At 46.4% G+C, this 18038-nt stretch overlaps 1 protein-coding gene across 1 annotated transcript in view; it reads right to left on the bottom strand.

The window, feature by feature from the left end:
* LOC126419799 (protein still life, isoforms C/SIF type 2) overlaps nucleotides 1-16691 on the bottom strand; it is a 924442-nt gene extending 907751 nt beyond the window's left edge. Inside the window, exon 1 of the mRNA XM_050086986.1 lies at nucleotides 16562-16691. Coding sequence (XP_049942943.1) covers nucleotides 16562-16636 — 75 coding nt within the window. The 5' untranslated portion in view covers nucleotides 16637-16691. The remainder of the gene's footprint in view (nucleotides 1-16561) is intronic.
* Nucleotides 16692-18038: the final 1347 nt, after the last annotated feature.

The raw sequence follows: 18038 nt of genomic DNA, 5'->3' as shown, positions 1-18038 counted from the left end.
AAATTGTAAATTTTCACAATCAACATGTGTGGGCTGACGAGAATCCGCACGCAATTGTACAATCACGTCATCAACACAGATTTTCTGTGAACGTTTGGGCAGGCATTGTTGGTGATGTCTCGATTGGGCCCCAAGTTCTTCCACCTACGCTCAATGGAGCACGTTATCATGATTTCATACGGGAAACTCTACCTGTGCTGCTAGAACATGTGCCTTTACAAGTACGACACAACATGTGATTCATGCACGATGAAGCTCCTGCACATTTCGGTCCAAGTGTTCGTACGCTTCCCAACAACACATTCGGTGACCGATGGAATGGTAGAGGCGGACCAATTCCGTGGCCTCCACGCTCTCCTGACCTCAACCCTCTTGACTTTCATTTATGGGGGCATTTGAAAGCTCTTGTCTACGCAACCCCGGTACCAAATGTAGAGACTCTTTGTGCTCGTATTGTGGACGGCTGTCATACAATACACCATTTCCAGGGCTGCATCAGCGCATCAGGGATTCCATGCGACGGAGGGTGGATGCATGTATCCTCGCTAACGGAGGACATTTTAAACATTTCCTGTAACAAAGTGAAGTCACGCTGGTACATTCTGTTGCTGTGTGTTTCCATTCCATGATTAATGTGATTTGAAGAGAAGTAATAAAATGAACTCTAACATGGAAAGTAAGCGTTTCCGGACACATGTCCACATAACATCTTTTCTTTATTTGTGTGTGAGGAATGTATCTTGAAAGTTTGGCCGTACCTTTTTGTAACACCCTGTATAGGGTGTTTTAAAAAGGATTTTACAACTTTGAAAACTCATAAAAATTAATTAATAGTGCCTATAGTGGTGACTGTAGTGTCAATCTGAAGGGAAATGGATCAAGTGTTATCTCGCGTAGTTCGTTAGTGCCGAATCGGCCCGTAAAGAGCGCTGGTGGCAGTTGCGTTAAAGATGGCTGCCTTCACTGGACCCGAGCGTGCTAGCTGTGTGTTTTAGTTTGAAGAATCGATAGTCGGCGACAACATTTCTGCGTACTTTCCGTACCAAGTACGATAAAGACCCTCCTACGAGGCCTACAATTTAGGAGTGGCATACATCTTTTGTAGAAACGGGATCATCGATAAGACATAGATAAGACACAGATCAGGTCATCAAAGCAAATCTGACCACGTCGTTGAGCGAGTGAGACTACGTTTGACACAGATCAGGTCATCAAAGCAAATCTGACCACGTCGTTGAGCGAGTGAGACTACGTTTTGTCAACAGCCCTACGAAATCGACCTGGCGTGCATCTCGCGAACTGCAAATCCCACATACGACTGCTGTTTGGCGTGTGTTGGGAAACCGTTATGTTTGAAACCGTAGGGACTGACGATCGTACAAGCAATAAAGGCCACTGATAAAATTGCTCGCAAGAACTTCTGTGCGGATATGTTAAATCGATTACACAAAGATGAACATTTCTTGGACAAAACCATCTTTTCTGCAGAGTCGACTTTTCACGTAAGTGGAAACGTTAACACACATAACTGTAGTATTTGGGGTAGTGAAAACGCACATCAAACATTGCAACATGTTCGTGATACCTATAAACTGAACTATTTTTGTGCATTGAGCAAGAACAAAGTGTACGGCCCCTTTTTTCCGTGTGAGAACCATCAACGGGGTAATGTACCTGGATATGTTACAACAATTTTTGATTACACAGATCGACAAGGAAGACCAAGAACGAAATGTTTATTTCTTGCAAGATGGTGTACGACCCCATAATCTGGCTGGTGTCAGTGACTGCTCTTCAGGTCAACAGACTGGCCGTGATGCACCAGTTGCATGGTGCCCACGTTCCCCAGACCTGACACCACTCGATGTTTTTTTATGGGGATTCATCCTGTGCCGTCATCTCTACCTGAACCTAGAGCAAGAATTTGCACTGCCACTGAGCAAGTTACACCTGCAGTGCTACAGCGAGTTTGAGATGAAATTGACTTCCGATGGGATGTGTGCAGGATAACCAACGGAAGCCACATACAACATCTTAAGGTAAAAAAAAACTGTATGTGTTTCCCTACAAAATAACACTAAACCCAGCTCTATATCAATAAATTTATATGAATTTTTTAATTTGTGAAGTCCTTTTAGAAACACCCTATGCTTGGTGTCGGTTTGACGTGTGCTATATACCGACATCATTGTGTTGCGATCTTAATGTGCAGCAGCGTACGCTGCAAGGTGATTCATCATACGGCAGTGGGAGAGCTCCCCTAGCCTTTGTAGTGGCTGGCTCCTGCGACGAGTTGTCAGCAGGGGCAGATGAAAAGACGCGAGTCAAGTGTAAGACGTGCCTCTGTTTTACAGCGCGTCTGCCCGCCCAGTTCTCTGCCGACGAGAAAAGGATCCAATTAACTTTTGCCAAAGCCGGCCTGGCGGAAAAGAGCAGCGGCGCGGTGGTAATAAAGACGGCCGCGCCAGGTTATTGCGTTACCCTAATTAAGTGGCGCCCCTCCCCCCCACACACACCTCGTTCAACAGAAACACTACTCTAGTACGGGTGCTGGCAGCCCGAAAACCCCGCGCCTACAGTGTGAAGAAGTGGCGTACTTTTTTATGACTGACACGTGTGCGGGTGCGGATCGTAGAGGAAGAAGGCCATTACCACGGCAGTCTGGCGTGCTGTCCAACCGGGCGGGACGCGTCAAGTTTCGCTGTGGGGCTCGGAGAGCTCTAAAAATTTTTACGACCGCCGAACAGATACGGATCCACCACATTGACACAGAGGTAAGGTGGGAAGTTTCTGGACTCGGACCAATATTTGTTGTGTCAGCGGATATGACTTCGGAAAATATTTCCCTCTTTTCTGTTATGGTTCTACGTGTTCTTGACATCGACGTAATCACGGAAATGTATCCTTTCCGCAGTGAAGGAAACAACTAGCCTCAGGTTTTAAATGAATTAAATTCATTGACTTAGGATTGGGGATGAAATCAAGGCATGAAGTAATATCAGTCACATAGTTCCACAAACGCTGAAGCTTGTTATGTACACAATCTATTATCGAAGCAAAGTTGACTGCAACACCTATTAAGCTCTCTGAACATAACTAAAAATGTGATTTCCATTTACTTTGTACATCGGACATGTTTACGACAATAGTTCAATATTGCTGACTGCTTACTGCTTCAAACGCTAAAATATAATCCTCCTGAAATTTTATTATAGAATTACTGTAACAAATCTACATTTCAAATGTTGTACTCACTTTAAAACCGTATCCATGTTTTTGCTATCATGAAATGAGGATCGACATCGGCTACAGACAATAGCAGGATAACGGGTTTCATGAAAGGGAGGCAACTCTTTTGGCTAATTAAGCAGTTCTGTTGTACACTACTGGCCATTAAAATTGCTACACCACGAAGATTACGTGCTACAGACGCGAAATTCAAACGGCAGGAAGAAGATGCTGTGATATGCAAATAATTAGCTTTTCCGAGCATTCATGCAAGGTTGGCACTGGTGACGACACCTACAACGTGCTGACATGAGGAAAATTTCCATCCGATTTCTCATACACAAACAACAGTTGACCGGCGTTGCCTGGTGAAACGTTGTTGTGATGCCTCGTGTAAGGAGGAGAAATCCGTACCATCACGTTTCCGACTTTGATAAAGGTCGGATTGTAGCCTATCGTGATTGCGGTTTACCGTATCGCGACATTGCTGCTCGCGTCAGTCGAGATCCAATGGCTGTTAGCAGAATATGGAATCGGTGGTTTCAGGATGGTTATACGGAACGCCGTGCTGGATCCCAACGGCCTCGTGTCACTAGCAGTCGAGATGAGAGGCATCTTATCCGCATGGCTACAACGGATCGTGCAGCCACGTCTCGATCCCTGAGTCAACAGATGGGGATGTTTGCAAGACAACAACCACCTGCACGAACAGTTCGACGACGTTTGCAGCAGCATGGACTATCAGCCCGGAGACCATGGCAGCGGTTACCCTTGACGCTGCATCATAGACAGGAGCGCCTGCGATGGAGTACTCAACGACGAACCTGGGTTCACGTATGGCAAAACGTCATTTTTTCGGATGAATCCAGGTTCTGTTTATAGCATCATAATGGTCGCATCCGTGTTTAGCAACATCGCGGTGAACGCACATTGGAATTGTGTATTCGTCATCGCCATACTGGCGTATCAACCGGCGTGATGGGATGGGTCGCCATTGGCTACACGTCTCGGTCACCTCTTGTTCGCATTGACGGCACTTTGAACAGTGGACGTTACATTTCAGACGTGGCTCTACCGTTCATTCGATCCCTGCGAAACCCTACATTTCAGCAGGATAATGCACGACCGCATGTTGCATGTCCTGTGCAGGCCTTTTATTTATTTATTTATTTATTTATTTATTGCCAAATTATAGACCTGTTACCTGATGTTTAAAACAGGTCGTACATCTTACAATTTTCGTTGTTCATCTTTTTACAGTTTTCTTTCCTTTTGTTTTATCTACAAAATTTATAAAGAATTATTCAAAATAAAAATAATTTGAGGTTGAAATATAAATAAAATTTTGTTGTTTTTAAGAAGAATATAAAAAGAAGATAGTATAGGTGAGAGATTTGTTAGTACCATCACCGAGTGTGACTGACGGTGAATACCTCGGAATGGTTTCATCGAGCCGTTGACCGCCAGTCACACACACACACACACACACACACACACACACACACACACACACACACACACACACACACAATGGTTATTAGTAGAGAAATGTTTCTTATCCTATTTGTTACTAATCCTATGTATTAACTACATTAGGTGCGCATCCATGTACAGCATTTGGTGTTTTCTTGGCTAGATTGCCAGCAATTTGCTTATTTACTGTCACATCTCAGCTTCCTCCTCCTGTTCCTCCTCATTGTCACTATTTTCGCTGTCACTGTGGGTATCGCTGTCCATCCTCTGGAGATTTCTGTTACGCTGCACATAGGCATGTCTGTGATGTCGTGTCCGCATGTACTCCTCATGTGTTGTTTTTGAAATACTGTTTGTCAGTGCGTTTAATTGTGCCCATTGTTCTTCGTCTCTTATTGCTGTGTATATATCTATGTCTGTATCTGTGTAATCTAAGTGTAGTGTATGTCTATTGTTCGCGTATTGCCCGCAGAAAAAGACAGTGTGTTCTGGGGAACCTTCTTCCCCGCATGTGCATGTAGGTGTCTGCCTCAGACTCACGCGGTTTAAGTGCGTGGGATAAGGTCCGTGCCCGGTTAAGAAATGTACCATACCGCGGCTGGGATCGATATGTCTCATTCTCAACCGCTCCCTTATGTCAGGGAGGAAGTTGTGCAGTCTACGTCCCTTATCACTTACATCCCACTCACCTTGCCATGTATCCAAACGCCAACTTTTAAGGTGACGTATCGTCTCTATGGGCACACCGGTTATTGTGTGTACCTTATCTAGTCTCCCCACCTTTAACCAGTACCTTGCAGCCCTGTATTTAATCGTGATATCTATGGGGCATATTCCAAGCACCACACACAGTGCATCTGCTGAGGTGGTACCGAAGGCTCCAGATAGCCTAAGTAGGACACTTCTCTGCCCTCGTCTGACGGATGCTTTGTTGGTGACCACGTTCAGTCTATGTGCCCACGTGCTAGCTGCAAAGCTGAGTACTGATTCGAAGAGCGCACAGTGGTATGTACGTATGACTGGTAGAGGTAGTCTGTACTGTTTTGAATTTAGCCTCACCAGTTTGTGGAGTATTTTTTCTGCTTTGTCTGTTGTTAGCCTTATGTGTTCGTGGAAATTCAATTTTTCATCTATGTGTACCCCAAGATAGCGCGTAATGCGTGCTCGTTTGATGTTTGTGTCCCCAATTTTAACCGAAGGATTCCTTTGGAGTGATCCTTTCAGTAAAGTGTATGTTGTTTTGTTTTCGGCTATCCTGAGTTTGTTGTTGTGACACCACTGAGTAATTGTTTGTAGTAATCCACTGGCTTTCTCTTCTAACTGGGCTCTGTTGTTTGCAGTGACTACAACTAATAGGTCATCTGCGTAGGCGACAATTCCGTCTGACCTGTCATCCCCATCCAGAAGTTGTAGGAGGGGTTCGATTGTTATGTCCCAGAAGATGGGGCCGCAGATCGACCCTTGAGGACAGCCTTTGGTAATTCTTTTAATTACTTTCCGGCTGTCCATCTGCCATTCGACTACTCGGTCTTTACAGTAGTCCAGAAAACTGTTGTACAGTGATTGCGGTACCTCCAGATGTCTTAGCCTCTGAAACAGTGCTGGCCACCAAAGATTATCAAATGCTCCGGCAATGTCAATCATTATTGCCATGGCGTATTTCTGTTTTGTGGTGTTAACTATGTGCAGGGCCTGGTTGATGGCATCATCTATTGATCTGCCCGCTCTGAAGCCGAACTGGTGTTGGCTCATACCCCTGAGAGCTCTGTGTGTTTGCAGGTGCTTACACAGTAGCTTCTCCTGAATCTTTGCTAGGGTGTTTATTAGGCATATTGGCCTGTAAGTCTTTGGATCTGAAGGATCCCTGTCCGCTGATTTCTTAATAATGACTGCTTTGGAGGTTTTCCATACTGTAGGTACCCTGCCCAGCCGTAAGGCATCGTTCAGCAACGTTGTTAGGAACGGGGTGATCTGCGATGCTAGTTTTTTCAGTGTTTCCGAGTGGATACCATCTAGTCCAGGTGCTTTTTTGTTTTTGAGCTCTGAGATTGCTAGCGCAACCTCTTCTTTCGCAAAAGGACAGGTGACAGTTGTAGTGTTGTATGGTGTGTGTAGGTTTCCTCTTAGTGTTGCATGATATTGAGTGTCTGTATCGATAACGTCGTCAGGGAGCAGTTTATACAGCAGAAACTCCGCTGTATTCCTCCATCCCCTCGTCATCGTGCCGTCATCCTGCCTTAGCGTTCCCAGAACTAGCGGGGTTTTTATCTTCTCTGTCAGTATTTTTCTGGATACAGAAAATGTTCGACTGCTGTCCTGGCCAGCACACACTCCGGATTTCTCACCAATCGATAACGTCTGGTCAATGGTGGCCGAGCAATTGGCTCGTCACAATACGCCAGTCACTACTCTTTATGAACTGTGGTATCGTGTTGAAGTTGCATGGACAACTCTACCTGTACACGCCATCCAAGCTCTGTTTGACTCAATGCCCAGGCGTATCAAGGCCGTTATTACGGCCAGAGGTGGTTGTTCTGGGTACTGATTTCTCAGGATCTATGCACCTAAACTGGGTGAAAATGTTATCACATGTCAGTTCTACTATAATAGATTTGTCCAATGAATACCCTTTTATCATCTGCATTTCTTCTTGGTATAGCAATTTTAATGGCCAGTAGTGTGTATAAAGAAAGTACCTGTTGCATAATATTCACATTTAGTTAAATGACTGTTTGGAAGATGCTGAAAAACAAGAGATTCTGATTTACCCATATAATCGTAATCTAAATGTATCAGCTCAGTATTACTGAAATACAAATCGTAATGTTCCACATTCTGAAAGCCAAACAAACAGTCGGAAAAATATAACTGCTTTTTTGTAATAAGAACGAAATTCCGTTAAGGTCCTATACTTTATACATAAATTATCAGTTCTTTTAAATATTATGAAAACTTACTTATTTTTTCTCCACGACGGTAGACAGTTACCAGGGTATAATAGTGCATTCAAGTACGGTTGCTACCACATTAACACACATTCAAATTTCATATGCAATAGAAAAAGTCTTGTAAATTTATTGTAATACAAAACAAGAAAGTGCAATCCTTCAGGCAGTATAATTCTATTACTATGTGCGTTTTTATACTTTCCTGACATCCTATTCCTTAAACTTGTGGGGGGAGGGAAGTTAATAAATCTGTTTTGAGGAGACTCCAAGCATCAATTGAGACTGAGTAACGTTCCGCTTAGTCTTGTGTACATAAAGCGCATTTTTTTTGCAGGATCCAACCAAATTCTGGTTGACAAGAGTGTGCAATGAATTAATAATTCATTGATTGGTGAGAAAGAAGCAGTAAGTGACAATGAAACACAACAGTGAAAGAGAAATATGTGTGACGCTGAAGAATTGGATTACTTCCAGGCATCTGTTCGTAGGGGCTAATTGGTTAAGGCAACTGACAGTGATAACCATTAGGTCGGGAGTGTCCCGATTAAAGCTGATATGATTCTCAGATAATTGTTCTTTCAGACTGAAGAAAACTTTTCAGACAAAGCAAAGTTAGAAGTATATCTCGAAGAATCCTTGCCTGTACCAATAAATGCTCTAAGAAGAAAAATATGAATAAAAAGAAGTTTTATTACTGTGGCACTAACAAAACGCGTTCCCTCATTCGGCCCACAAGGATAACGTTCCATACGTCTATGGAATGTGATATACAAGATGTTTCAGATGTGGTGGTCAATGTTCAGGGATATAACAGAAATGATCATTCGAAACAAAAACGTCAAGTAAACATGGGGTCTAAAACGCATACCTTAGGAGCCAAAAGCAATTCTTGATCTTCGATACTGTGAAACAAATCTCTTCTACTGCAAGCTCTTTGCTTTCCATATTTTGGGAAGTGGTAGTATGGACCAAAACAAGAAAACAACGTCCAGTAAATATGTGCTCGAAAATGCTTACCTTAGAAGTTATGAGCACTTCTTCATCAGAAGATTTGTGTTTCAAAATAGCGAAGATGAACAAAGGATCATAGTTTTTAAGTTATGCGTTTTAGGGGACATGTTTCAGTCCATAGTGCCACTTCCAAAGGTATGGAAAGCTTGTAGTAGAAGAGAGCTGTAAGAGATCTGTTTCACAGAGAACATTTCTCTATTGCAGAACCTCGCGCAGTAAGAGCTCATGCAGAAATGTGTCACAGAAAACATTATTGTGTGAGCACTCATCTCTGTGTTTCTAACTGTTCGCGTAGTACGAACTAAGAAATTAATGTGTTATACAGAAAGGCTGAATATTCTCTGGTACAGGAAGTGGTTTCGGTACGCTTCTCCAATACGATTCTAGAGTGGTGAAGGTGGGGGTGCTAAACCGTTCTCCGCCGTAACGACTTCGCCGAAGAAAACGCGACAATCTGGAACAGGTTTGCAAAGTGCTTGATAGAGCACTGGATTGTCCTGGAGGAGGTACCTGGGACTACAGGAGAGTGCGCGCCTTTATAGCGGGAGCGCGCAGTTTAGCGGAGGAGGGGATAAAGGGGGTAACGGAGAGAAGAGGAAGAAACGGAGGAAAGAAGAAGACAAATAGAGAAAGGGCAATGGGGCCGTAGTAAATTACTTCCATCAGCGGCGAAATCCGCGATTCTGCGCGGGGATTAGGCGGCTGCAGGTCGCAGCTCGCTGTATCGACAGTGGCGGGCAGTAATCCGGCAGTTCTTCGGGAGCTGACGCGCTCCGGTCCGCCTGCGCCCTGAGTCGCCCTGGGGCAAATGCTAATGCGCAACCAGGCCAGTCGCCGCCGCGGAATTCGGCGCCCGCTTAAAGCGTATGGTAATTAATTCAGCCCCTTAAATTATTGCAACGGCCGGGAAACGACATCGCGGTGGCAAGAGGATAAACAAACAATGGCTCGGCGAACGTTGCAATCTACGGCGAGCGCTGCAGCTTGGTCTCCGACTTCGCGCTTTTCTCGCGTCAGCGGCATCTTAACACAATGAAATTACACTACTGGCCATTAAAATCGCTACACCAAGAAGAAAGCAGATGATAAACGGGTATTCATTGGACAAATATATTATACTAGAACTGACATGTGATTACATTTTCACGCAATTTGGGTGCAAAGATCCTGAGAAATCAGTACCCAGAACAAACACCTCTGGCCTTGATACGCCTGGGCATTGAGTCAAACAGAGCTTGGATGGCGTGTACAGGTACAGCTGCCCATGCAGCTTCAACATGTTACCACAGTTCATCAAGAGTAGTGACTGGCGTATTGTGACGAGCCAGTTGCTCGGCCACCATTGACCAGACGTTTTCAATTGGTGAGAGATCTGGAGAATATGCTGGCCAGGGCAGCAGTCGAACATTTTCTGTATCCAGAAGGACCCGTACGGGACCTGTAACATGCGGTCGTGCATTATCCTGCTGAAATGTGGGGTTTCGCAGTGATCGAATGAAGGGTAGAGCAACGGGTCGTAACACATCTGAAATGTAACGTCCACTGTTCAAAGTGCCGTCAATGCGAACAAGAGGTGACCGAGACGTGTAACCAATGGCACCCCATACCATCACGCCGGGTGATACGCCAGGATGGCGATGACGAATACACGCTTCCAATGTGCGTTCATCGCGATGTCGTCAAACACGGATGCGACCATCATGATGCTGTAAACAGAACCTGGATTCATCCGAAAAATGACGTTTTGCCATTCGTGCACCCAGGTTCGTCGTTGAGTACACCATCGCAGGCGCTCCTGTGTGTGATGCAGCGTCAAGGGTAACCGCAGCCACGGTCTCCGAGTTGATAGTCCATGCTGCTGCAAACGTCGTCGAACTGTTCGTGTAGATGGTTGTTGTTCTGCAAACGTACCCATACGTTGACTCAGGGCTCGAGACGTGGCTGCACGATCGGTTACATGGCTGCACGATCCGTTACAGCCATGCCTGTCATCTCACTGTTAGTGATACGATGCCGTTGGGATCCAGCACGGCGTTTCGTATTACCTTCCGGAGCCCACCGATTCCATATTCTTCTAACAGTCATCGGATCTCGACCAACGCGAGCAGCAATGTCGCGATACGATAAACCGCAGTCGCGATAGACTTCAATCCGACCTTTATCAAAGTCGGAAACGCGATGGTACGCATTTCTCCTCCTTACACGAGGCATCGCTACAACGTTTTATCAGGCAATGCCGGTCAACTGCTGTTTGTGTATGAGAAATCGGTTGGAAACTTTCCCCATGTCAGCACGTTGTAGGTGTCTCCACCGGCGCCGACCTTATGTGAATGCTTTAAGAAGCTAATCATTTGCATAACACAGCATCCTCTTCCTGTCCGTTAAATTTCGCGACTGTAGCACGTCATCTTAGTGGTGTAGCAATTTTAATGGCCAGTGGTGTATATTTATATACGCTATTCGTCACTCTGAAATCAGATATAATAAATATCAGCTAGCTTGATTGTTTTAGTTATCAGCCAGTATAACTGGTAGACCCGGAAAGTCTACTAAATGTTGAGCAACAGCACACTTTTTACACTGCCATGCACTTCCACTTATTTTTCCTATTGAGCAGCACACAATACATCATCTTGTAAGATTTTTCTTCTCAGTGAGGAGTATCTGCATTGCGAAATGAGCCCATATTTTTTCCTGACGTTTAAGAGGCGTAGTACTCCCCGATGTTCGACAGCAAATGCAATACTCTAGTAGCTGTGCATCTAGTAGTTGTAATTGAGAAGTAGCTTAAAGTTAGGCACCTACCCTAGGGACCTACGCCTCCTGGCAAGCAGCGACACCCGGCCTAGAGGGAAGGATCTCAATTTTGGCTCCCCTTAGCTGGGACCAACGCGACGGATACTTTACGTAGATCGGGGAAAACCACCGTCCAAGGAGGGTTGCTTGCGAAGCTGGGGGGTGTATATCCTTCCTGCCCATACCTCTCTCCTGTACACTCTTCCCCCAAATTTCAATCCTAGTCACTGCTGTCGTCGTCTCTAAACATACAGACTAGAACCTAATGTAGCAATTTAGTTCATTTCACCTAATAAGTAAAAAAAAGGTGCATATATTACAATATAAGCAAGATTACTGCACCATAACTGTACATCTGTAAATAATAAATATAGCTCTTCTACCCCTAGTACTACGTTAGTTTAAGTATGTTAGTATAGACAAGGAACTGTGAGTGGCGGCCGGCATCTTGGTCATTCCAAGACCCTGGCCGCCACCCACATATTAGGTGGCGGGAACTTCTCAATCTACACATTTTCCTATCTTCTTTTTTAACTCTTCTTAGTTACTAAATAAATTTATATTTCGCTTCCGCATTCCATTATATTATCTGCAATATATTTTTTTAAAAAAAGCTGCACAACGAAGTAGAAAAATGTACATATACCACAAAAAGCCCGCCTCCACGTGGCGGGGCACGGGCAACGGTGTGAATGGGATCGGGAGCCGGGGAGGTGACATATTAGCCACTCCGAGCCCCGAACACAGTCACAGCGGCCAAGTGGCATAATACGACCCACCATAAGCAATCAGAGGGTGGGTCAGTAAACAAAAAGCAGCAAGTGAAAAAAAAGTCTTGGAGCATGGCTCCTAAAGTCGGTGTAGCCGTCTTTTTTCTCTTGTGATACAAAATCAAAGATTTTGATAAGGACTGGATCCACAGCCTCAGTGAAATTTTTGAATAAAGTCTTTCCGCTTTAGGCTCTTAAAATATTATTTATTGCGACTGCAGTTCGACACGTGGTCTCTGTCAAGCATTGTGGAATATTGCGGTCGCACTCTACAACAAAGTTGTGACACGCTGGAACATTGTTGCCATCAGCGGAAGACCAAATACATGTTGTGGTTGGTTTTACACTGCTGCGAAGTATCTACTAGTGTGTCACAACTTTATGTTACAGAGTGCGACCCCAATATCCCACAGTGCTTGACAGTGACCGCTTGTCACAACTGCACTCGCAATAAATAATATTTTAAGGGTCTAAAGCGTAATGACTTCATTCGATAATGTAGGAGACGAAGATACACATATCAAAAACGTAAAAAAGAACTGATTCGAGTGACTGGAAACAGAGCTGTCATCTGATCTTGAAGGTCTGCGCTACCCATTCCCTTTTGATGCTCGAGAGTACATTTACGTTTTATCACCTTCTCTCTTAATCTCTGACTTCTCTTATTCCTCATTTTCCCTTGTCCCATTATGTCACCAGATTGGTGTTTACCAGATAGAAATCTTTGTTATCGTTCCGCTTCACAGTATACTATCACGCGCTCTGTATTTCAGTTTTACTCTCTTCGCCGCTTTGGCCGTTCACTAACAACAGCTACCATGTGGTACAGATGGTCTGTGCTTCGAATTAGATTACATTTATTTAAGAGTCATCTACTAGGCAGAAACTGAACTTCATGCGTTCATTCAGCGAAATGCGCATTTGCGATTTAAATGCCATAACAACTTTATGCGACTACAGGTCGTCTCTTTATGTGGTTGGGTTAAAAGGCGGACAGAGCTAAGTAGCTAAGATATTAACGGTGCTCTGTAAACTAGCCTTTTCACATTATTCGGAGCTGTCTTTACCAACCACGTGGCATCATTTCTCTTGTTGGCAGGCTTAGCTGCTTCATATCTCTTTGAATATTCGTCAACAAGCTAGTATGAGGTCTTCGTCTCTTTGTCTGTCAGCAGCCATGCAAAGACACTTTTTCACAAGATGGCTTTTCCGTTCTTCGGGATGACTGTAAAACTATCTTTTATCAGTTCATTGTGATTAAATCAAAAATGGTTCAAATGGCTCTGAGCACTATGGGACTCAACTGCTGTGGTCATTAGTCCCCTAGAACTTAGAACTACTTAAACCTAACTAACCTAAGGACATCACACACATCCATGCCCGAGGCAGGATTCGAACCTGCGACCGTAGCAGTCACACGGTTCCGGACTGCCCGCCTAGAACCGCGAGACCACAGCGGCCGGCATTGTGATTAAATGTCAAGCGGTTTCGACAGTTTCTTAACAGTGCGTACTAAGTAGGTATAACTTCTTCCATCTGCTAAATATGTATATTCCCTTTCTTCCTTGTTGGTTTTCTATAAGAAGTTAGGAATCTGTATGGGATAGCAGAAATTGTTTTATACTTTGTAGTCCGATTAGAAATATTACATTACAATTTTTTGTATATAAATACTTCTTTTCTGCGTTTTAGTCTTGTGTGTATGAAGTTTCGCAACATATTTTAAGTATTTTGATGAGATTATATTTCTTATTTCAAGGTTGTTTTATAGAAGTGTAACGGGTATAAGAGCAGATATTTTTATATGTGGTATCTTAAAATGTACACACATCAGTGTGTTTGCTGTATTTCTTCTACGTCGAACAGTCTTCGCGCAAACGTATCACATACTTTACAAACTGATGTTTGCTGCATGGTTGTACTGCACCACTAGGCAAGCTATGGCTGTCATTATAGACTAACGTTTTTGGGTCCATACATGTACACTTACAGCTGCTGCGCAAGGAAAAAGAAGGGTTTGTGGCTTGCTTTTCTTGGAGGTACTAACCAATGTAACAACATAGGACTGTAATGGTTATAATTATTAGTTTTCTAATGACGTACATCCTGATGTAGTTCAGAACATCGCACTCAGTCGCCAACAGAAATATATGCACTTATATACCCGTTACACTCTGTATATGCTAGCATTTCCCCACAGCTTTGCTCGTGTATGTCTATATCAAACACATTGCCCAAAACTCCTCCTCCCCCTTTCACTGTCCGCCTACTCTTCCCCCCCCCCCCTCCCCCCACTCTTCGCTCAGCCATGCTTATCCGGTCGCATGCCACCTCAAACGCTTTTGATTCTACTGCTCAACATGCTGCTCCTACAGGGAAACTGTGATATCAGGAGTTACCAACATTTTTCATCTCTGGTAAAGTCGACTAAAACTGCCTGACACTGTACTTGGTCCGCCTCCACGGGGTGGGACACGGCAACGGCACATCAGTAATTCAAGTTCATTATGTATTAGATCAGTATGTGGAGCTTTGATGGGTCTATGTTCATTACTATGTGGATTTTCCCTTGTTATTGATCTTGAGTTACTGATGTGGCGGCTAAGAGACCAACTGCAGTATTACAGCCCGCTTTTTTATACAGGCAGCGGGCCTATTTGGCAAACAGCAAGTGAAAAATATCCCATCTCTGCCAAACACTCCGACAAAAGAACAAGCTAATATTGTATTGTTACTCAGTACTAGGGTACGTTTTAAATTATACACTCCTGGAAATTGAAATAAGAACACCGTGAATTCATTGTCCCAGGAAGGGGAAACTTTATTGACACATTCCTGGGGTCAGATACATCACATGATCACACTGACAGAACCACAGGCACATAGACACAGGCAACAGAGCATGCACAATGTCGGCACTAGTACAGTGTATATCCACCTTTCGCAGCAATGCAGGCTGCTATTCTCCCATGGAGACGATCGTAGAGATGCTGGATGTAGTCCTGTGGAACGGCTTGCCATGCCATTTCCACCTGGCGCCTCAGTTGGACCAGCGTTCGTGCTGGACGTGCAGACCGCGTGAGACGACGCTTCATCCAGTCCCAAACATGCTCAATGGGGGACAGATCCGGAGATCTTGCTGGCCAGGGTAGTTGACTTACACCTTCTAGAGCACGTTGGGTGGCACGGGATACATGCGGACGTGCATTGTCCTGTTGGAACAGCAAGTTCCCTTGCCGGTCTAGGAATGGTAGAACGATGGGTTCGATGACGGTTTGGATGTACCGTGCACTATTCAGTGTCCCCTCGACGATCACCAGTGGTGTACGGCCAGTGTAGGAGATCGCTCCCCACACCATGATGCCGGGTGTTGGCCCTGTGTGCCTCGGTCGTATGCAGTCCTGATTGTGGCGCTCACCTGCACGGCGCCAAACACGCATACGACCATCATTGGCACCAAGGCAGAAGCGACTCTCATCGCTGAAGACGACACGTCTCCATTCGTCCCTCCATTCACGCCTGTCGCGACACCACTGGAGGCGGGCTGCACGATGTTGGGGCGTGAGCGGAAGACGGCCTAACGGTGTGCGGGACCGTAGCCCAGCTTCATCGAGACGGTTGCGAATGGTCCTCGCCGATACCCCAGGAGCAACAGTGTCCCTAATTTGCTGGGAAGTGGCGGTGCGGTCCCCTACGGCACTGCGTAGGATCCTACGGTCTTGGCGTGCATCCGTGCGTCGCTGCGGTCCGGTCCCAGGTCGATGGGCACGTGCACCTTCCGCCGACCACTGGCGACAACATCGATGTACTGTGGAGACCTCACGCCCCACGTGTTGAGCAATTCGGCGGTACGTCCACCCGGCCTCCCGCATGCCCACTATACGCCCTCGCTCAAAGTCCGTCAACTGCACATACGGTTCACGTCCACGCTGTCGCGGCATGCTACCAGTGTTAAAGACTGCGATGGAGCTCCGTATGCCACGGCAAACTGGCTGACACTGACGGCGGCGGTGCACAAATGCTGCGCAGCTAGCGCCATTCGACGGCCAACACCGCGGTTCCTGGTGTGTCCGCTGTGCCGTGCGTGTGATCATTGCTTGTACAGCCCTCTCGCAGTGTCCGGAGCAAGTATGGTGGGTCTGACACACCGGTGTCAATGTGTTCTTTTTTCCATTTCCAGGAGTGTATGTCTCTAGCACACCTGGAAGATTGTTTAAAATCCATTGCAAAATTTGTAGCAAACAGATAGACAAACTAGTTAACAAATACCGAGAGAAGCGGGTAATGGGTGTGGAAAACGACTTATGTGAGACTGTTTGTGCCACGGAGCGATACCTTGCTGAGGAAGTTGGCGTTGCAGGTGGAGGCCTTGCCCCTCCAGTGGCGGTGTCGGTAGCGCGGGCAGCCCATGCCGCGGTCGCCCGCCAGGTTGGCACAGCCGATGAGCGCGCACACCTCGGCGGGCGTCAGCCGCGGGCCAGACCGCCGCCTCCGGCGCTCGCCGCCGCCCCCGCTCGACTCCTCCGCCTCCGACTCGGCGTTGCTGGTGTCCACCCAGGCGCTGAGCACGGTCTCGATGAAGCTGAAGAGCTGCTGCACGTTGGGCTCGAGCCGGCCGGGCAGGCTGACGACGCTCCCGCGGGAATCGGTGCCGCTGCCGCCCCCGTCGTCGTCGTCGTAGCTGCTGCCCCCGCCCAGCCGGCGCACGCGGCTCCCGCCGCCACGGCGCGACCTGCCCCCGCTTCCGCCCCCGCCGTCCTCATTGTTCAGCAGCAGGTTTTCGCCGAAATGGACGGTCTTGTTGCGGCGGCGGCGGTTGAGGAGCGCGCTGGAGGAGGAGCAGCTGGGGGCGGAACCGTCGCCCCCGCCACCGCGGCCGCCCCCGGCGCTTTCCAGAGAGGCGCACGACCGCCCCCGAGGCAGCGTCGCGGTGGCGCTGCTGCTCCCGGGGGCGGACTCTAGCGAAGCGCCGCGCGGGGGCGGCTGATTCCTGCGCGATATGGCCACGGCCGGCCTGTGGTCGCGCGACTCCTCACGCTGTGCGTGGGCGGCCGTGGCGATGCCGACGCCGCCTCCCGGCCTCCCAGCAGCGCCTCATGGGGCCACCGCCCACCGCCCACGCGTCTCTGTCGCGGTGCCTACCCCTACTCCGACAGCCCGCTTCTCTACGAGCACATCCTCGGCGTACAATCCGGGCTCACACGACACTATAAAACTTCCCTTATACACCGACACACGTGTCCGCTGTTCAGACCCGAAACATTCGGTGTACTCTACATGACCACTACTTTATACACGAATGTTCCAATCTTAATACCATTTTAATATCGTCACCGCATTTTCTCTTCAATCAGTTTGTGGCCTGGCAGAGAACATACTTCCGTCGTAGCAGTTGCCAACACACCGCACTTTAAGAAAACATCCAACTATGTGACACTTCTGTTGTCTTACTGCATCTGCACGAAAGCTGCGAAGTCATTTCTCCAATGCCAATTTGTACTATGATACAACAACTGCGAAGTTAGATACAAATGCAGTGTGACATACATACGCTATACGCTCACTCAAACCTGCAGTTAATCATTTTTCCCCTCTTCATTCTTCATCAACACTGTAGTTCCATTATAACCCATTCGTTGCAATATCATTTCGAGTCATAACACCTTACATTGATCACACAATACAAATCTGTATCATCCATTCCATCTCACCACATCTGCTGTCCGCACTTGTGTTTCTCACTTACCGGAAGGCAAAATACAATATCTTTTGGGTATCACACTTATGTAGAATCAGACGGCACTAATATCAC

Source organism: Schistocerca serialis, chromosome 9 (assembly GCF_023864345.2).
Source record: "Schistocerca serialis cubense isolate TAMUIC-IGC-003099 chromosome 9, iqSchSeri2.2, whole genome shotgun sequence".
NCBI classification, from domain to species: Eukaryota; Metazoa; Arthropoda; class Insecta; order Orthoptera; family Acrididae; genus Schistocerca; species Schistocerca serialis.
This window is presented reverse-complemented; position numbering and strand designations above follow the sequence as displayed.